The 22,046-nt window shown below is 41.5% G+C and overlaps 1 protein-coding gene across 29 annotated transcripts in view; it reads left to right on the forward strand.

Moving 5' to 3' along the window:
• TCF4 (transcription factor 4) overlaps positions 1 to 22,046 on the forward strand; it is a 388,054-nt gene that overhangs the window by 348,050 nt on the left and 17,958 nt on the right. For 22 of the 29 annotated variants that reach the window (XM_040264426.1, XM_040264413.1, XM_040264416.1 and 19 more), the window contains 3 exons: positions 765 to 843; positions 3,383 to 3,459; positions 5,929 to 6,132. In XM_040264426.1, the coding sequence (XP_040120360.1) occupies positions 765 to 843; positions 3,383 to 3,459; positions 5,929 to 6,132 (360 nt within the window). The remainder of the gene's footprint in view (positions 1 to 764; positions 844 to 3,382; positions 3,460 to 5,928; positions 6,133 to 22,046) is intronic. The other 7 variants (XM_040264415.1, XM_040264422.1, XM_040264425.1 and 4 more) reach the window with 1 other exon arrangement.

Below are 22,046 nucleotides of genomic sequence, written 5' to 3' on the forward strand. Positions count from 1 at the left end.
CATTTTGAAAAAGAAACTTTTTTAAAAAAAGAACCATAACCGAGGTTCATTTGTTGCTTCATTGGCACTTGGCTTCTCTGCTTTGCCTGCCCACTGCCAGGAAGCTAAGATCCAGCATTTCTTCCATATTCACCAGTGACCAGTGGCACCCCTTCCTTGTCTGAGGGAGTGTACCTGGTATTGTCTTCAAAAGCTAAACGTGATCATTTGTAAATAGAAGCAGAGATTTGTTATTCTGACGTTTCGTCTCTTCAGTTGGGTTCTCCTTATCATTGGGGCACAGATGCATTTGACTTATGTTAGCCTTGTGAGCTAAGGAAAAGTTTTTCTTTAGACTGAGCGTCCTCCTGCCTTGGAACCAGATACCGTAAATGTAATGAAGAAGGAGTTGAGCAAAAACCTTAGGGTGTGATGCTGTCCGACCTCTTGTTTTGTGGAGGAAGAAAGGGAGGTTTGGTGTATCTGTGTAGCTTCATGGCCATGCAGCCAGGGGAGGAAACGGGAAGAAATGGACAGAACCAAGGTCTGCTGACTCAGTTCAGTTTTCCCCCCTACTATCTCGAGCAGCTCAAGAGCTCTTCTTTTGAAAAAGTAATTAAGTTTTTCGTTTTAGAATATTGGTACTGTAGTTGATTGTTAAGTGTATTTTGTACCTTGGAATTTGTGGATGAATCGCATTAATGTTTTGTAGTTTAAATTGTGGCATATTTATTCCCCATGAATGAGGATTTGTTGTTGTTGTTTTTTCTCCCCACTGTTTTAAGATCTATTCTCCAGATCACACTAACAACAGCTTTTCATCAAACCCTTCAACTCCTGTTGGCTCGCCTCCATCTCTCTCAGGTACGGGACCGTAAATGCACTGCCTCTGAGTGTCAGCTTATAGAACGGTTCCCCCTCACGCTTCCTGTGCTGCTGGGGGAAACTCACTCCCTCCAAACACTCAAAACAGAGCGTTTCCCAGCAGACCAATAGGAAGGGGTGGGAGAGACAGACACGGCCGTGCGATGGTGAAGTCATTTACATCCAAAACTTTTCTTGAAAGTTCATGCGTTTAGAATGTACAGGCACTTGGGAAACTTACTTCTTAAACTTTTCTTTGCAAAAGATACTCAACAGAATAATATACTCCAACAAAAATTTCAGCGGGAAAACCAGTTCACATCATCGGGAATAGAAATACAGATTATGTAGTCATCAAACATAGACTATTCAAAAGGATCATTTCTCCCAGAAATTTCAGGCTTTTCAGATTCCCTCTTTAAAGTCTATGTTATTGGAAGGTTTGAAGAAAACTATAATTGTGTAAATAAATTGTGACATAACTGTGTGGAGTTAAAGGGGATGTTTGCCGTTTACAATAGAACAAGTTAACATGACCTGTGGCTTCAGATAATAAAATTATAAGTTGTTAAAAATGGTGTTAGTAAAGCATTGCACTCTTCAGAGCTCCATTTAAAGGGCTCATTGCCCTTCCAGTATAAATGTTTCCAGAAAGACCCTGTCCGGTGCCTATCTCTGCTCTTTGGAAGGAGGATAGGTGGCTTCTTTAAAAAAAAAAAAAAAAAAATCATATCTGTACCTTATTGAAACCTGATCTTACCCTAATGTAGACTGTAGTCACTTGCCTGAATGTTACTGCATCAATCTCTGTATTGTTCCCTACATACAGCACTCCCATGACCCCATTGTGAAGTAAATTCCTTGATAAAGAATCAGAGATTTCACCTGGCCACAGAGCTTTCAGAGTTGATGGCCATGGGCTTAGGGGAGATTTAATGTCAGCCTTTCCCCAGCCTCCATTGACAGGAGGAGGTCACAGAAGAAAGAGGGAAATAGCTGGCCCTTCCAGGCCGTATCTCCAGAGAGGCAGTGCTAAAACTGGGAAAGCCAGAGGTGACATTAAGAAGATAATGGAATAGCACTGAAACAGTCCCCGTGGCAGGGAAGTAAAGTTCAGAATGGTACGTTTCTGGCTTAGTGCCATATTGTTAGGCTCTCGAAAGCGATCACAGGTGTCAGCATCCAAAGTCAGAGACAGACTGAGATAGTACAGAGGGGCCAGGGGTGAGGGAGTCTGAGCAGGGAGAGCTCCCACATTCCCCATTTCAAATGAAGCAACTCTAATTTTGTCTATTTTATAATATGGGGGAAACAAGAATATTCTGGAATCTAATATAAAGTTCGAGAAACAGCTATTTCAGTCTGATGCTCTGATTTACAGATGGATATATGAAGGCCCAGAAAGGGTATGGGATTTGCTGAAAATCTTCAGTAGTAATATCAGAGCTCAGGCTAGAATCAGGGACTCAGCACTCTGCCAGTCCACTTCCAGGTCAAAGTTCGGAGGGGGGTGCACACATCCTTCCAGAAAATGCCACAAATACCCCAAACCTGAGTAACGTGCTGCACGTGGAAGACCCTGAAACAAGGCCACCTTTGAGGTCCTGGTTATCCAGCCTAAAAGACCGCACATTAGGGAGAGAGGACTTGATAAAGATCCAGAGATGGGGACAGACTGCTATTTTCACACCAAGGGCTCTGTCCAGATTTTTTCACTGAAAGTAATTGGACAAAACATTCTATTTTTATTTAGCATAAAAATACACACGTGCACACCCAGAAGTGGCAGGAAGAATGGATTTTTACAGAGCCAGCAGTATCGGGGACTGTGATTTCAGTGAGATCATAGAATTTTTTTTTCCTTTCTTCAGTTATTTTCCAAGTTTTCTACACGAGCGTGTATTATTTTCAACTTAAAAGTGGTTTTTATTTTTAAACTGATAGGTTAGACATGTTCTATTTATTATAACAGCAATCTTTCTTTACCTTCAAGTTTAGTGAATCATTAGAAATGTGTTTTCTTCAGAAGAAACTACTTAATGTTGTTATATTGAGTGTTTAAATCTCTAGTTTAGTGGATCTTATTTCCTTGAAAAGTTTCTGAAGGTATATCCCTTCTTAAAGATCATTTAAAAACAAGTAGCAAAGCTGTTTTTCATTGGTGAGAGAATTTTGGTTTTAACAAACCAGCTTTGCATGAAGGTGTAATGAAAACCCCTCTTTGCGCTCTTAAAAGTACCTTGGCTGTGTAGTGATGGTTTTCCATCAAAGGGACATTTCTCCAGCTAAAATTCACAATTAATTAAATGTTCCCTTTTGCGAGGAAGCCTGAGAGAATTCTGAGTCCATGTATAGTCTACCTATTTTACATTTAAAATGTTATCCTTGGCCCTGAATTCTTGTATGGGCAGTTTACATGTATTTCCTTAATGTCCAGATAGAAATCAATATGCTGATTTCTAAAAGAACTGTTTAAAATATTGGTAAGGTTATCCTTAGGATTGTACGGATCTCATTGCAATTCCCATTTTCCTGTCAGCAGGCACAGCTGTTTGGTCTAGAAATGGAGGACAGGCTTCATCATCTCCTAATTACGAAGGACCTTTACACTCTTTGGTAAGTTTCATCTGCTCACTGACCATTCTCAGGCCTGCTTCTCTTTTTCCATCCAGTTCGTTCTTCAAGAGTCTTATTTTCACTAATAGGAACTTGTGGTTGATGTAAGCCCACGGGTTTGGTTAGAGGCAGAGTTATTAGCCTATGCTTGTTCCTGTTTATAGACTGTAACCCAGCTCCTGCTCTAGTGGAAGCCTCAGGGCTCCTGTATATCTAGAATCAGATAAGAATCTGGGAAGGATCATGGCCTCCTCCCCTTGTTGGGGAAATACACGTGTGTCAGTGATTACCTCTCCTGATGTTAGTGCTGGAGTCCCAGCTATGGTGTGGAGCCAGAACACTTGGAGAGTCTCTGTGTCTCTAGTTTGCTTTCCAGAATAATGGGTTTATAGGAATTTTCTTCTTGACTTCTGACGAAGAAGCTTCCTGCTTTTCTCCTCAGTCACTTTGATTCTCATGGAAATGTAGTAATTTCATTAAATTTCTCTTGTAAGGAATCACTGAAAACTTTCCCTGGGTGTAATTAATATGATAAAAATTCACATGATGATTCAGTGTTTGACACTCCACTCAAAGGAAGTGGCTGGAAACATGCGTGAAACAGCTCTGCTCTAGGCACTGTCTGGTCTGTGTATGAGTCACACAGGGAGGGGTGGCAGCAAGAGGCTGTCCTTAAGGGTTGAGTTTCCCCTTTTTCTTCCCATATTTTGAGATGGAACATGGGGGTAAGCATATCTGTTAATTTGCCTGTCTATCTGTCAGCCATTCAGGGTTTCCTTTCTTACTTTTGGCTTATGATTTAAATGAAGAAAAATCTAAAATTGAGAATACAGAGGTGGATTCTTCCTAGCGGTAGTGTGTAAATCATCTACCTCCTCTCTTTAGCCAATAAGATGACCACAGCGTGAGCCAATCAAGTGCCATTTAAGCCCCATGAATCTGTTGCTCACATCCAAATAAGCCATCATCCTTAGAAGTGTTTCTCTCCATCAGTTATTCTCTGGGACCCATTTGTCATAGCTGGGTTTTTTCCAACTATAGAACTATAAAGACTAGGTTTATGTTTCTGAGGGCCTTCCCAGGGGTCGCTAGTGGTAGACAGTGCAGGAGACGTAAGAAATGCAGGTTTGATCCCTGGGTCAAGAAGATCCCCTGGAGGAGGGCATGGCAACCCACTCCAGTATGAGTTTAAGGGAAGCCCCGTAATACCCCACCAAATCAGAAGGCTCTGTACCATGGACTGACTATATTCGACATACATTGTTCCTGTCAGTGGAGAATAATTTAGAAATTGTTTTTCTCATGCCGGAGAGCTGGTATCTCTGCTCACACAGCCCATCAGAAATCAGAGTGGATTCTAGCATGATCTAGCACAAAGATGCACTAGAGTTGAAGACTCAAGGTTGCAACCCTGAGGTCACCGTTTCCTGGCAGTATGGTATTGAGCAGTTAATTGACTTAGTTTTCTTGGAGCCTCATTTGCATGTCTATGGTGGAAGGGATAATAATGTCTTTCCTGTTGGCTTACATGTGTAGAGTGAGGATTCAGTGAGATTGTATCTTTTAAAGTGCACCCTGGAGATGGTTGTTTGGTACCGTTATTGGTCACACTGGGAAAAAAAGATACATACACATCTCCATGTCCATTTCATTCACCAAAAACTATCCTGTAGGCTTATCTAGTTGTGGAAAACTCGGATCCTAATGGCTGGGATGAAAAGATCAGTTGGTTTTTTCACTGTGTAAGAGTAGTGAAGGGCTTTGAAATAAATTAGAGGCTCCTGGTGAGCAATTTGTTTGTCTTTATGATTCCTCAGTCTTGAAATCTACCACTTTGACAGAATTTTTGCAATTTTGTTCTTTAACTGTTCTGAGGCTCTGATTCCCTCTAACACACACACAGAGGAAATAATCGATAGAAGGCAAGAAACCCAGTTTAAAATTGTTAGTACTCAATAAGAAATTACAGTCTATAGGAGTTTCCCTGTCCCTGATTTGATACTTAGCACTGTATCATGTGACTCAGAGGAAACCCAGGGAATATGCCTTCAAGAAGATAATTTAATTGGGAAACTATAAATAGGGCACCTTTCCATTGTTAATTTTTAAAAATCTTTAACCAGTGCCTGCCAGAATGTACCTTAAATTCAATAAATGTTTTTTTGTTTTTTTTTTTTCTTTGCTAAAGTAAGTTTCCATTCTTTCAAGGTATATAGTAAAACATATATACTTACCATGTCCTGGAAGAATTACTGACTTTGTTCACAAAAAAATAAAATTATAATTATAGTATTAACAGTTTTCACCCATTTTCTGGGAAAGTCACCATTTACTTTTATTATCATTTTAAGGAAAATAAATTTTATTCAGAAACCCAAAATGTGGTTCGTATCAACTCAGGTTTTACTTCTGTAATCTATATCCATACTTGGAACTGAATCAAATTTCACATCACTTATCAACTAACAGCAAAGCCGAATTGAAGATCGTTTAGAAAGACTGGACGACGCTATTCACGTTCTCCGGAACCACGCAGTGGGCCCGTCCACAGCCATGCCTGGTGGTCATGGCGATATGCACGGAATCATCGGACCCTCTCACAACGGAGCAATGGGTGGTCTGGCCTCAGGGTATGGAACCGGTCTTCTCTCCGCCAACAGACACTCACTCATGGTAAGGGATGGGGTGAAACTCAGGGATGCTAGTTAACATGCAGAATTAGAATTTCTAGCTCAAATAATACTGCTGCAACTTTGTCTTTTTTTAAACAGCTTTATTGAGATAAAATTTAACCTACAATTCACCCATTTCAGTTTTACAGTGTGCTTACTGTGGTCTCCATGTATTCACAAGAGGGTACCATTGCCACCAGAGTAATTTACCCCCCGCGACGAGAAATCCTCATGTCTGTCAGCCATCCCCCTCCAGCCTCCCCCTTACAACTAGTAATCTCCTTTCTGACTCCAGATTTGCCTATTCTAGAGATTTCCTAAACGTGGAATCCCACAGTACATGGTGGTCCTTTCTGATGGGCCTTTATCACTTAGCATAGTGGTTTCAAGGTTTATGTAAATTTTGTCCTTTATCAGAGCAGCATTCAGTTTTTATTCCCCCCAAATTCCATTGTTTGGAAAAGACCTTGATGCTGGGAGGGATTGGAGGCAGGAGGAGAAGGGAATGACAGAGGATGAGATGGCTGGATGGCATCACTGACTCGATGGACATGAGTCTGAGTGAACTCCGGGAGTTGGTGATGGACAGGGAGGCCTGGCATGGTGCAATTCATGGGATCACAAAGAGTCGGACACGACTGAGTGACTGCTGCTGCTACTGCTGCTAAGTCGCTTCAGTCATGTCCGACTCTGTGCGACCCCATAGACAGACGGCAGCCCACCAGGCTCCCCCATCCCTGGGATTCTCCAGGCAAGAATACTGGAGTGGGTTGCCATTTCCTTCTCCAATGCATGAATGTGAAAGTGAAGTCGCTCAGTTGCATCAAACTCCTAGCGACCCCATGGACTGCAGCCCACCAGGCTCCTCCATCCATGGGATATTCCAGGCAAGAGTACTGGAGTGGGCTGCCATTAAACTGAACTGAAATTCCATTGTATAGATAGACATTAAATGTATCCACTCATCAGGTGATGGGTATTTGGGTTATTTTCAGTCTTTGGCTATTAGGAACAGTGCTTCTATGAACATTAGTGTACAAGTTTTTTGTGTGGATACAATGTTTCATTTCACTTACCTATAAACCTAGGAGATCCATTGCTAAGGTCATTGCCTGTATGTTCAGTTCTTCGCAATGACTACAGCTAAAGGACCCAACTTAGGCTCATGTTACATCGCTTGGGTTTCACATGTGAATTGGTTGGGTTTATTATTTTTGTTTAAGAAGTCCAATCAATATCTTTTGCTCCTGAGTATGGTTTACAATGCGTAGGGTCACGAAGAGTCAGATAGGACTGAAACAACTTAGTGTGCACATGGGAGGTCGAAATACACGGTATGTCTGTCTTAATAGATGATGTGGGACCGTGGAATTTAAGTACATCGTAGTTTTACCACTCCTTATTTATGAAAAAGTATTTGAGTAAGGTTTAAGCAGATTTGTCCACATTGCAGTTGAAATTTCAATTTTCCCATTACTTCTGGAAAGGACTTGAGAGTGCATCCCTTTTTCAGATGATTATAAGATTCAGCAAATCTGCCTAATAAAATGTTACATGATGACAAGTAATGAGGTGAACACATGGGTGAAGAACTTAACATGAATAGTGGTTAGTGATTCTATGTAATTCTGCTCTTTACAAATGCCTGTCTTTTCAGCAAACACCTTAGTGTCCTGTTTTGTTCCTTACAGGCTCTCAAAAAGTTGTGTGTATGAAAGTCTGCTTTCCATTATCACTAAGCATCTCTTATTTAAAGACGATTCCAAAAGGAGAATGCAAAATAAGCACAGGTTATTCTGAGGCTCTTTAAGTTGTCTTCTTCAGAAGTATTCCTCTGCCCTCCTTTCCATTTCTCTTAATAAAAGATTAAGAGTCCCGTCCTGAGCTGTATATTATGAAAACCTGCAACCAATTTGAAACCAAAAATACTGGTTTATAAATAGAAGCAATGAACTCACTTCTAAAACGTGGAAAGATATTTTTGAATGCCAAAGCTAAATCTTTTTTTTTTTTTTTTTTTTTTGCTTTTCCTAGACTCTACCCTCAAAATTCCTCATTGAGTAAAAATTGTTTGTCTATTCGTGGCAGTTGCTAAGAGTTTAACAAAAGGAAAATCTCGATTTTAATTTAGCTTGGCCTCAGGTAACATGCTAAATCCACTGGGGATGCATACTATATGAGGTTTCAGTTTGTACAGCTCTTTTTTAAACTACAATGTTTAAACAATACTGCTTTTAATTAACAAATCTGGCTTTATTAAAAGCCAGATCTGTGACTTATAACCATTTCTGTATATCTGCTCTCAATCAAGAGAAAAATAGTTTAATTTCTGTAGCTGTGTTCGTTTTGCATATGTTAAATGGATGCAACATGCACCCAGGGCATTGCTTCAGAGACAGTTTTGTTTTTTTATTTTTTCCATAAATACGTAAAGTTTGCTCTTAAATACCAGATGTAGGTTAAGTGGATCTTTAAAATAATGAACTCTACAGAGATCCTTTTTTGGAACCATTTGACCTTTGAATTGCCTCCTCTTTGATTTGGAGGTGGGATATGAGGAGGAGACGAGTCATCTTTGGGGATGGGAAGTTAGACCAACCCAGGGGGAGCAGAAGGGGAGAGAATGCTACACAGCAATAGAAAAGGGGAAATAACCGGCCAGTATTACACAGGAACGTCTTTGATTTGATTTTGAAAGTGGGGAAAAAAATGGCAAAGCAATAAAATTGCTAGTTTCACTGATGAAGGCTCTTCTGAAGATGTTTAGAATTCAGTCAAGGGTGACTGCAGAGCCATCTACATCCATAGTGCAATTCCCTAACCACGGTAGGACAGCCTGCTGCCCTGTGAGCCAAGGGTGCCTTTACAGTCTTTCTCCTTTTTTCTCGAAAACATTCAGGGTACCCACAGCGTCTGAGCTCCTCAGCCCACAGCCCCAACGTGTGCGCAGAAGATCGCTTCCTTGTTTCTTGCCTTGTGCAAACCGGTATGAATTTTCAAACAAAAGCATCAGAACAAAGGAAATAGTTTTTGAATTTAGTCAGTCTGAAGCTAGCCTTTGACCATTTGATACATTCCACAATAAAAAGGAAGTTGAAGGGGAAGAGAAAAAAAAAGCACCCTCCTTCCCCCCCCAAACAACAACAACAAAAAAAAAATAATTCAAGGAGGATGCTGGTAATGTTTTCCACATTTGAATTTTAATACATGAAACAGGCTATAAACTGGTGGCCAGCTGCAGTAAATAAAGTAGCAGTGGGAGGTACACGCCGGAAACTTCGTCCGGCGCTGGTGGGAGTCTCATTCCCAGCTACACACCTTCGGTTGTTGTTCTGGAGTGGAAACGAGTTGCAGTAACTTAACACCCATCCCAGGGCTGGTTTTGTTCTGAGCAAATCTCCTTTAGAACTCCCCTTAATAATTCCTTCTGATTAAAGAACAGATAGCTTTTAATTCTCTTGACCTCCGTCTCCTCCCTGTTCCCTCTCTCCCTGCCTTCCGAAAATCAAAACAAAATGGCTTGATCACTTGGAAGATGATAGAAGCATTTCTTTCTGCAGCAGCTTGCAGTCATGGTGGGGAGGACTGTGGTTCTGCCTGGCCTATTATGTTATCTCATTTAATTGCTAACATATTGTACTTAGCTTTTGATTCATAAAATGTTTTCCTTGGAGTTCTGAAGTAGGTCTTCAGTGAATTACTAAGTATTAGGATAATGAAAGGGATTTTTTTTTTTTTTTCACAGCAGCATGGCTCATAACACCGGAGCGAATGTTGATTCTTACGGGCTTTCTAGATAATATTATTTGGCCATGCTCTTTTCTGCTCAGAAACCTTCCCCAGCTTTCCATTATGCACAAGATAAAGACATATGTCTTCGCCTAGCTTTTTAAGCCCATAACTATTTACCGGAAAGCCTTATGCTTTGGTATTCCAATGCAGAAATTTTTCCAGCAAGACCAGCCTCTGCATATGACCAGAACTTGACCAGAATGTCTTCGCTATGACTTGTTTTGTGTCTATGTGGCTTGGCCTGCTCTAACCACTTCTCTCTGTCCATCTCATTCTCACCCATTCTCAAAGCTCTCACTCAAATTCTGCCTCTTCCAGGAAGCCTTCCCTTGTTAGCTCCACCTGGGAGAGTCGTTTTCTTTGCTCTTCTCATAGCACTGTGAAGCAATCCACTGGCTGGGTGTGATTCTACCCTCTTATGCATAGCTGTGTGTCCTTTGTTGTGGGCCTGCATGCCTACTCAGTTGCTCAGTCAAGTCGGGCTCTGTGCAGCCCCGTGGACTATAGCCTGCCAGGCTCCTCTGTCCATGGGATTTTCCAGGCAAGAACACTGGAATGGGTTGCCATTTCTCCTCCTGGGGCTCTTCCCAACCCAGGGACCGAACCCTCATATCCTGCATCGGCAGACAAATTCTTTACTACTGAGCCACCTGGGATGCCCTATTTACCTTTTGTAAGTCTGACTTTGCCTAACCAACTGGATTGTAAATTCCTTGAGTACCATGTATTACATGTAACACATTTTGTTTCCCTCCCAGCAAGTAAATCATCAGTCAAAATGGAAGAAAGGAAACCTTCTAAAGACTTTGCATGTTTGAGTAGTTAGTCTCAAGTCAGGGAACTAGACTTAAACTCTGGGGACATAGACTCTAAATTCTGTGCTTTATCTTACAGTTATGAGCATTCCTCAGACAAGATCTGCAGTTACACCTTTTAAGAACTAATTTTATGTGGTTAGAATTCACAATTTTCAAATCTTAAGTGTTGGTCAACAAGAAAGAACTTTCTAGATATCTTATGGCCAGGTCCCCAGAGCAGCTCTCTACCCACCTGTAAAGGTAAAGAGCTTTCCTCCAATGTGGGAGCATGCTAGGTTAAACCCCACATTGTCTAAACACTTTTTTTTGTTTATCCTCTGTAAAGGGTTTTTTTAATTAATGCTTATTGGAGTCTAGTTGCTTTGCATTACAGTCTAGTTTCTACTGAACAGCAAAGTGAGTCAGCTGTGCATACACATATATCCCCTCTTTTTGGATTTCCTTCCCATTTAAGTGCTTATTCTTAAATCAAGGCATCTGTACTAAGTGGTCAAAGGTATGAGCTCTCCTTACCAGGGTGGTCAGAGTAGTACAGTTTAAATTATGAAGTCATTTTTCTTACTAACCTCCCAGTTTTCTAAGGGAATCAAAACAGAAATTTCAGAACCTGGGAGAATAAAGAAATAGGTGGGTTCATCACTATCCTGGTTAGAAACTCTTATCCAGACATCAGTCCCTTCTGTGCCTCAGAGATCAATTCTGATCATCAGATTTGATCTAAATCAAAAATCTAAATCACTGGATTTGTGATAAATTATTGAAATGGCCATTTTCCAGATATGTCTCTCTGTTACTCATGCAATATTCAAATCCACAAATGAGCCCTGAAAACAGGTCTTTCAGATGACCTCATCTCCTCTGTTAATGAACAAGATTGAAACCCACATCAAAAATATCTTTATATGGTTCTGTTCCCCCTCCTGATTCCTCCGTCAGTAGAGTCAGCAGTGGTGGGATCACTCAGCTGAAAAGCTCCTATGCTATTAATACATCATGTAGTGTGGTTCCCAGACCCTTTTTGCTTAAGGCCCATCTATTCATTTCAAAAACATTTACCAAGTCATTGGTAAATGACTTAGAGCCTACCAAATTCCAGGCTCTGTGCTAAGATGTGGTTTCTGCCATCAGGGGCTTCCCAGTCTTGTGGGATAGGATATATATTTAAAAACAGGCTGCTGCAGCCGTGTCCTAAGACTCATAGGAGAGCGGGGGCCCAGCTCTGAATCACGGGCTGGAGGGATCAGGTTGTCGCTTGGAAGGAGCAGTCATCTCCTGAGGACCTTGTCGCCCAAGATGACCGAGGGCTGGGGGCGCGGTGTGAAACTCGCCACCCACACTGTTCTCCACCGCATCACCTGAGGCCTCTTGCTAGACTCCTAGGTGACTGTGCCACACACACTTCAGAAACGACGGCTACAAGCCTGTCTTAGCCCGTGTTCCCACTTTTCAGTGATGTTTTTAGTGTGACTTTGGATTACAAAGAATTTATCAGAAGAACAGTTATTAGGTGAAGAAGCACCTTTTAATTTCACTGACACTAAACACATATGAGAGCTTTTACCACTCAGGACTTGAGAAGATAAGTAGTTTAAATTCTTCTTTTGCAGTTCTTAAGAATTAAGACCATTGAATTTTAGGTGCTGAAAGCACCGCGGAAGTCACTTAGCCCGTTACTTTTATTTTACTGCGGAAGACTGAGGCCCCCAAAGGGGAAGTGACTCAGGTATGGATACTGTCTGGTTAATGGCCGAGCTAGGATTAGAAACCAGGCAAGCCAGCAGCGGGACCAGCACTCTCTGTACTAAAGATTACACCGCTGCAGCCAGCTTCCTCTCCAATCCAGTGCTGTAGTGATTTCAAAACTGTGGCTGGTGTTAATAATACGTATGTTCTGTTAACTAACGAAATCCAAGAAACCTCTTCACTTGCCCCTTGGCTCTTTCAACCGTGTTGCTGTCTAGTTCTGCCACTCAGCTTTGGCAACAGGAGAGCTAATTGGGCGCTGATGTGATTCCATGGGCAGCATGTACTGGTACCTCGTAATGGAAGTAGCAGTGGTCAGAAAACTCCATTTCAACATGGACCTCTTCAACAAATCTCTGATCCCTAGAGATTTAGGCATCTTCAACCTTGTTTCTCTTGGGTTTTCAAGGATTCTCATTCCATAAGTTTCTGTGTGTATTTGAGCACATACTTCATTTCTAAGCAATTATTACCACAAAGTCTCAGGGACCTTAAGAAGTCATCTCCATCTATAAATATCCTTCTATAAATTCCCTGCCAAGCAGTGAACAATTCTCCATCAGCCTCCTTCCTCCAAGGTTGAGTAGCTCTAAATGACCACAAAGCCCATTTCCATCAAACTGTAGAAAATTCTTCCTTATGTCCAGCCCAAATTAATATCCCTGAATGTGAAGGTTTTATTTTTCTGTCCATTGGAGTGACCTGTAAATCAGCTCAACAAATACTTGAGTAAATTTCAACTGTTTAAAGATAGTCTGATCTTTTTTTTCTTAAGGCTAGACATCCGTATCTTCAAATATTTATCCTAAAGAAAAGTTCTGACTGTCACTTTCCACCACATTCTTCCCAGTTTAAAAAGAAAGCTCCCCTCACCCCTGGTTCGTTTTAATGTGTAGAATCTCAAAATTTGAACATGGTGCCCAAGGAATCATCAGCAGACTTGGGTGGTGGTTCTTGTTCATTCACTCAGTCATATCCCAACTCTTTGCAGCCCCATGGATTGCAGCACACCAGGCTTCCTTGTCCTTCACCATCTCCCAGAGCTTGCTCAAGCTCAGGTCCATCGAGTCAGTGATGCCATCCAACCATCTCATCCTCTGTCGTCCCCTTCTCTTCTCACCTTCAATCTTTCCCAGCATCCAGGTCTTTTCCAGTCAGTCAGCTCTTTGCATCAGGTGGCCAAAGTATGAGAGCTTCAGCTTTAGCATCAGTCCTTTCAATGAATATTCAGGGTTGATTTCCTTTAGGATGGGCTGGTTGGATCTCCTTGCTGTCCAAGGGACTCTCAAGAGTCTTCTCCAACACCGCAGTTCGAAAACATCAGGTCTTTGGCACTCAGCCTTCTTTATGGTCCACCTTTCACATCCATCCATGACCACTGGGAAAACTATAGCTTTGACTATGTGGACTTGGATGGATCTATCTCCAAATCCATTCAACACATATCTTCAGTAAAGGCCACTCAGCAGTATCCTATTGGCAGTATTTGATGACATCATCATCCTGCTGCCAGATGTTGCACTTGTGATCAGCAGAGATACATCAGCCAGCCACATGTCTGTCAACTGGTTTTGTACACTTGTTGTTATACCAGTACAGAACTCCACATAATGCCTTTAAATTTCATACAGCAGCCTTTAGTCTGTTCCAACGTCTCCTTTAGGTCCTCATTCAGTCACATATTCTGTAGCTCTGCTGTTGGTAAATTAATCACAGGATACAAGGTGTGCCTCATTCCCATGAATGAGGTTTATACAGAAAGACTTGTCCTTCTGGAACAGGAATGAGTTGGAGAGCTCATTGCCTCTCTTTTAGAGCACTTCAGTCAGTTCAGTTCAGTCACTCAGTCGTGTCCAACTCTTTGCGACCCCATGAATTGCAGCACGCCAGGCCTCCCTGTCCATCACCAACTCCCAGAGTTCACTCAAACTCACGTCCATCAAGACGGTAATGCCATCCAGCCATCTCATCCTCTGTCATCCCCTTCTCCTCCTGCCCTCAATCCCTCCCAGCATCAGAGTCTTTTCCAATGAGTCAACTCTTCTCATGAGGTGGCCAAAGTACTGGAGTTTCAGCTTTAACATCATTCCTTCCAAAGAACACCCAGGACTGATCTCCTTCAGAATGGACTGGTTGGATCTCCTTGAGGTCCAAGGGACTTTCAAGAGTCTTCTCCAACACCACAATTCAAAAGCATCAATTCTTTGGCGCTCAGCCTTCTTCACAGTCCAACTCTCACATCCATACACGACTACTGGAAAAACCATAGCCTTGACCAGACAGACCTTTGTTGGCAAAGTAATGTCCCAGCTTTTGAATATGCTATCTAGGTTGGTCATAACTTTCCTTCCAAGGAGTAAGCATCTTTTAATTTCATGGCTGCAGTCACCATCTGCAGTGATTTGGGAGCCCAAAAAAATAAAGTCTGACACTGTTTCCACTCTTTCCCCATCTATTTCCCATGAAGTGATGGGACCAGATGCCATGATCTTCATTTTCTGAATGTTGAGCTTTAAGCCAACTTTTTCACCCTCCTCTTTCACTTTCATCAAGAGGCTTTTTAGTTCCTCTTCACTTTCTGCCATAAGGGTGGTGTCATCTGCATAGCTGAGATTATTGATATTTCTCTCCCAGCAATCTTGATTCCAGCTTGTGGTTCTTCCAGCCCAGTATTTCTCATGATGTACTCTGCATATAAGTTAAATAAGCAGGGTGACAATATACAGCCTTGACGTCCTCCTTTTCCTATTTGGAACCAGTCTGTTGTTCCATGTCAGAGCACTTAGGGATCATCTTTTAAATTACATGTTATAGAATTTCACCCAAGATCTTAGTCTTCTACATCATCTATCTATAGCTTCTATGTTGAATTTTTTTTTTCTTTAATGTGGATATTTGCCTATCTGTAGCGTTCCACCATCTCTCCCAATCTCCACAATTATCAAAAATTTCTGAAAGCAGATTAGCAACCTTAACTGTAAGGTTTTATCTGTATCCATGTTGTTTTCTAAGAAAACTTGGTTGGGGAGCTAGGGGAGGCAGAGAGGAAAAATAGCTTGAAGAAATTCTCTTTATATGTATTTTTAAAAAATTGTGTCAGCTTTATTGAGCTATTATTAACGTCTAACATAGGCAAGTTTAAGGTGTACAACACAACGTTTTGATCCATGTATATATTACAAAATGGTTACCACAGTAAAGTTAGTTAACACCTGCTACCTGCATTCCCTAGCATAATTCAGTTTTGTTTTTTTTTTTTAGTGGTGGTGGTGGTGATAACTTTTAAGAGCCATTGTCAGTCAGCAACTTCAAATATATAATACAGTATTGTTAGTTACTACCTGCATGCTGTATATTACCTGGACATGAAAATGGCAACCCACTGCCTGGAGAATCCCATAGGCAGAGGAGCCTGATGGGCTACAATCCAGGGTCAGACACAGCTGAAGCCACTGAGCATCCACACAGTACATTAAATTCCCCAGAACGTGTTCATCTTATAGCTGGAAGTTTGTCCCCTTCAACTCACATTCCGTCATCACCACCAGTCCTCAGCAACCACCATTCTACTCTCATTTCTTTTAGCTCATTTTTTAGATTCTGCATATTCCTAAGGATATACAGCATTTGTCTTTCTCTCTCTGACTTACCTAGACAAGATCTCTTGCCCTTGGACTGGTTACAACAGTTTTAGAATCCTGGAGTTCAGCATGTGATACTTCTGCATTCATTTAAGCACAAGTCAAGAGGTTTCAATTCCAGCTATTTACTGGCTGGAGACCACTGACTCTCCATTAACAACCCCTGAGACAGGTGGTCCACCAACTTGTGTGCCCAGATCTCACAGCACTGGGTCCAAATTAGGTATATCCTCTTTTTCTTCCCCTAATACCCATTTTACTCAAATTCAGGCCCTATGACCTAAAAATGGGATAGTTAGTCTGCATCAAACCCCAGAAAGTCTTCTCCTCCTTGCTTCCAGGACAAATCCAGCCTAGTTCCTTAATTTTCCTCCAGAGTTTAGCACCCTCACATCATGAACTTTAAATCCATAAAACCCAACAGTTGTCTCCTCTGCTTTTAAAATACAAAAACACATTTAAAGCAGGCTCTATGACCTCGACACATTTTGACTTTGCTTGCCTCTTGAATAATAGAGGAAAAAGCAGGTAGATGCTTCCGGCGGCAGTTATCCTCATAATTTGTTAGCCAGTGCTAAACTGTTCATAATTTAGGAGATACAACCTGTGCATTTTTAAAAAGTAACATTACCCTCGTTTTCTCAGGAAAGCAGATTTTCTGAAAAGAATCTGTACTGTATAGATTAGAAAATACACAGATGTTTCTCCACTCATTCTGCACTGTCTCTGCTTCAGGTCCTTGGGGGGTACATACATGTGTGAGAGTTTCTGAGCCCACAGGCCTTGGGAGGACAGTAATACAAGTGTGTGCCTAACCAACTGCCATGGAGGGTGGAATGATTAAGTAACCAGAGATGTATTAATCCATCTTTTGTTACCCGAACATTATTGACCAGAGACGTTTCCGTATTTGCTTATATAAATTGCTGCCCATGTGTGTGAGTTTCTGCAGAAATCCCCTGGTCGATAATGCGTTAAGTCACCTGAGAAGCGATTCAGAAGAAGGGCAGACCTTGACCAATCCTCAGGATGGCCAAGGAATGCTTCCTGGAGAAGGTGTCATTGAGCGCATAGTAGAGTCAGCATTGAGTTTCAACAGAGTCAGGCTTGACGGGGCATTACAGCGCCATAGAATACACAGGATCCAAAAAAATATGCGGCACATCGGGGGTCCTCTGCACCCAAGTGGAAGAAAAGGGCGCGACGGTGTGGTGCGCCAGGCAGGCTGCTGTGGGTTGGAGCCCCCCTCGGAGCACAGCAGCTCAGCAACTGGCTCGCATCTTTCACAGGGGAGTCCACAGGAAGAGTGAATTTTCATGTATATTTTTTACATCCAAATTAAATTAACTCATGGAATTTTCCACCCTTAGGAATTAAAGTAGCAGCTCATGAAGTAATTCAGTTATGTCATTCATACCAAAACAGAAAATGCTGGAGCAACTTGGCACCGTTTAAAAGCCAAGCCTTAAAAAAAAAAAAAAAGCCAACCCTAGGCCTTGGCCATTTTATTCTTTTTTTCAAAACCTGTGGCTGTTGGGTTATTTTAACTTTTATTGGGGTTGTAGATCTTTTATTTTCCCAAAATCAAAAGTATCTTCATTGCTTAGAAAACAGAAGTGTAAAATGCGTTTGAAATAAGAAGAGGGTTTCGGCAAAGCAGCTTTAGGAGTGAAAAGCTGGGGGTGGGGGGAGAAGCTGGAACATCGAATTTCTGAAATGCAAGGATTCCACCTAATTGGTTGACTTTCACAGTTTTGCATAATGATAGCTTCCTCTGGATCCATAAATCAACTCAGAACTATAAAGTGGAGTCTAACCAAAAGCTCGGTCCAGTATTAGTTAAATGAGATCTTTTGCATTGTCCTGATACAATAGCCACATTCATTTTCAAGCACTTAATTGGATGTATTGTCAAAAACCACGGTGTTCAATTTCCACATTTTAATTTCACATTTGCCTGCTCCCCAGCTTCTGCGCAGGGACGGGTCTGGTTTGGAGCTGCAAGTGTGTGAAAGTTATTGGAGAACGGTCGTCTCTGGGTAATGTTTCTATAAGCCGCCCAAAAATTTTCCCCCTGTAGTCTAGATGGGGAACAGCTGGTTTTTGTTTAAAAAGCTGTTTTGAGAAATGTCTGAATCTTGAGGTGTAGAACTGAGGTCACCAGTAAAAGCAGGTGCTCAGGGACAAGTGAGAAGGACTCTGGGGCCCGGTTGGCCCTGTAATCTTCTGCAGGGTATTTCCTATTAGAGGAAAAAGTGTTGAAGCTGGTTCCTTTATTTAGGACGCAAACTGATAAAGTAATAGCATTAGCAACACTATTACAAATTGAGCATCTTTGAACATAGCCAGCCCTCGAGTGAATAATTAGCTCCCTCTGAAACGGCTGTTTCCCTCCCAAGGCTTCAAATACAAAGGTCCAAAGCTTTAACTTCCGTTAGGTGTTACAAGCCCTTGAATTTCCTCTTTAAATACACCCGCAGTAAAAAGAACCATCGTTTCAAATAAACAGCCCCAGAACTTGGTCTGTCCTCCGAGTTCACAGAGGCGAATCTCAGGAAAAGGCAGAAAAGGAACCCGAATTGGCAGGACCAGGAGGGGGCGGTTTTGAAAAAGGCCAAGTGCAGAACATGTGGAAGCACTAAAGTCCAGTGCGGGTCAGATATCCACCAGCCTGAAGATGAAAGGAAACGGCCTCTTCCCCTGGGAGCTGGCGGTTATTAGCAGCTGTTTATCCAGTCGGGGATAGAGATTAACATTGTAATTTTTTTTTTCTTTTTTTAAAGAACTAGAAGAAAATTTGTTTGGGAAGTTGGCTCTTCATATCAAATCACTGTGCATTGCCAAAAAAAACTTCCTTTCTCAGAACTGAAGTACTAGGGTTGAGCAATGTTATGACTCTCTGAGAAACTCAGGATTACCAAAAAGCCCATCTCCATAAAATAAAAGAAGAGGCCAGAGAAACCAGTGGAAATCTGCCCCTGACACGTTCCCTTGAACTCTGCCCTGTGCAGCTGGCTCTTGAGGCTGGTACCTGTTCTCAGCCTGCCTCTGCGCGGGGGTGTTCTCCTGCCCCCTGCCCCACTGCCCCCTCCCACCCCCCAAATTAATCTTGGCCGCTCTGAGTCCTACGCAAATGGATTCTGCACATGCTTACTGCTTGTAAATACCTTTTCATGGCATAGTGGGGGAAGTTGCTTAGTACTCTGTAGAGCTTTATTCTCCAAAAAAAAAAAAAAAAGAGCTGGATATTGGTATTTTTCCCCCCTGATTTAATGCTACTCTTAATGTCATTTTCTTTTATTAAATCCTTTCTTTTGCTTTTGATCTTATTTATAGCAGAGCCACTGGTCATATGGAAACTATTATTGTATAGCTGGGAGATGAAAGACTTCATTGCAGTTTAATAAGAGTGAATCATTTGGGCCAGTAATACACACATACAGTGAGGTACCATTTGTATCCAGAATGCCCTATGTTGTTCACTTGGTAACAGAGCCATTGAGGTTTATAAAGGGCTTTACCAAAGTCTGCTTTTTTCCCAAAATATGTTGTCTGACAGTATGGAAACAGGTTAATGTGCAATCCTTAGCTACTTTATATATATATATATATATATATATATAGGCACTTATTGTTGTAAAAATAGGAACTTTCATTTAAACTTGAGATGTTAATCTGTATCAAAATTCTACCCATCTTTCAAACCCTGTCTACAATACCGTTTTCTTCTTGAAGTCGTCTCTGGTTTCTCCATCTGATATGATCTCATTCATCCTTTAAAACCCTACATGACCTTATACTGCTTTATGACATTCATCTTATTTTGCCTTATATAGTATTTTTTATATTAATCCACTGTTAAAATATAAGAGGCTACGAAGTAATACACACATCTATCTTTTATTATTTTTTCCTGCAGTGAAAGCTTGCATATACATAATAGCCATTCCTAAGGCCTTTTGAATTAAATGAAATTTTTTTTTTAACAGAAAACAGCTAACCTATAGTAAGCAATACCAAAAGCTTTTAGATTTCAGAGTGTCTCACAGGATATATGCCACTGGTGTCATCCCTGACCGTTTAGGAAGTACATAATTGCACCTTGTGATATTACAGTCCTATACAAGGACCCAGTGTTTGCCTTTGGGGTACTTACATTTCAGAAGAGGTATAGGCTTTGTGAATAGCAGCCAAACAACATCCTTGGTGCGTATGCCCTGCCCTACTAGACAATGGCCTCGAGTGATGTCCATCATTAACAGTTAGGGGAGAGCCCTCTCCAGATCCAACAAGATGTTGAGAGTCCTAGAGACCCAGGCAGACTAGGAGGAATGAGAGTAAGGGGGTCTGTAGGACAAATAAAAGTGGGTCCTGGGGAGGGAACCAGCCCTTCTGTCCCAGGGGACAGAAGATGGAAGGCTCAGCTTAGGCCTTGGGGATGTGGGAGTGAAGACACCAAACGAGAGACCACAAGCAGGTAACTGAAGATGGAGATGAAGAAATTTAAGAACAGGAGGGTACCAGCATGCTCCTTTGGTGTCCAGGTGAAGCATAAGGTATTGATAAGCTATCTTAGACTTAATCCATAGGACAGTGAAAAGCCATGCAAGAATCTTGATGTGCAAGGGCCCAAGGGCAGAGGATACAGCATTTACACGCTGAGTATTTCAGAAGGGATGGGGAAGAAATGTTTTGTTACTCAAGCTTCTTTACACTTCCACTGCTTTTCCAAAAATGTTACAATCAGCAGGTGTTACTTGCATAACAAAGAAAAGCATTTTAAACATAAAGGCTGATTCTTTCCCTGTAGAGGTCATTACAGAGTATTGAGTAGGGTTCCCTGTGCTGCACAGTAGATTATTATCTTCTGTATATATAGTAGTGTGTATATGTCAGTGTATAGTATATAGTAGTGTGTATATGTCAGTCCCAGTCTGCCAGTTTATCCCCTTTTCCCCTTGGTAACCATGTTTGTTTTCTATATCTGTGACTCTGCAAAAGAGTGGGTAAATGTATACGTGTAACTGATTCACTTTGCTCTATAACAGAAACTAACACAGCTTTATAAGTCAACTAAACTCCAATAAACATTAATTTTAAAAAATGCTTTAAATGAAAGCCTGTTAATTAAGGATAAATCCCTAGTAACAGGCTTCTTGGGCCAGCTGCAGAGCACTTTGTGTGCCAGGCAGCCAGACACAGGTGTGTTTATTCTGCAGGGACCGGAAATTCCGACACGTATCCAGTGTCCAGTTGTCTTTTCCTTCACTCTCGCAAAAGAAGCTGCTTACGAGTAACTGCAAATTTGCACCATAATCTCTGTGCTGCGTGGGCTTAGTTCACTAGGCTTGGATTAGTTCCCCGGATCCTGGGGCCAGGAAAGGCCAGAGTGGACTCTGCTAACCAGCCCCCGAGGCCCCCCGCCCAATGGGCTTCATCCAGTTCTAGTTTCCGGTGTAGGAAAGTGATGTAAAGTATTGGGGGCAGAGGGTGGGGATACAGAGGAGAGAAATGAAACAGTTTTAATAGATGAAACTTGAGTTAAGGGGGAAAAAAAAAAAGATGAACTGAAATCACATAACTGCCATTTGCATTTCTCAAACTCGATCACAGACTCATTTATTTTTAACCATTTTGGTGGACATCATGAGAGTTTCAGCCCGGCTGACCCCATGACAGGTTAACACTGCCAAGGTCAGGGTCGTTTAGACATGCTTAAATCCTTTCGAATGTTATTTTATCATCTGGGGAATAAGCGTTAAATTCATTTCCAAGAATTGCCCAGTTAAGAAATACCTTCCGTTCTCAGATAAAGCATAGTTGAAGCTGTGAGATTTCTGGGGAGGGGAAAATTTTTTTTCTTTCTTTTTTTTTTTTTTTTAAGAAAATTAGGTTTTCTCCCAATGAACATTTTAAGAATC

The sequence above is a fragment of the Oryx dammah genome, unplaced genomic scaffold (assembly GCF_014754425.2).
Source record: "Oryx dammah isolate SB20612 unplaced genomic scaffold, SCBI_Odam_1.1 HiC_scaffold_22, whole genome shotgun sequence".
Taxonomy (NCBI): domain Eukaryota; kingdom Metazoa; phylum Chordata; class Mammalia; order Artiodactyla; family Bovidae; genus Oryx; species Oryx dammah.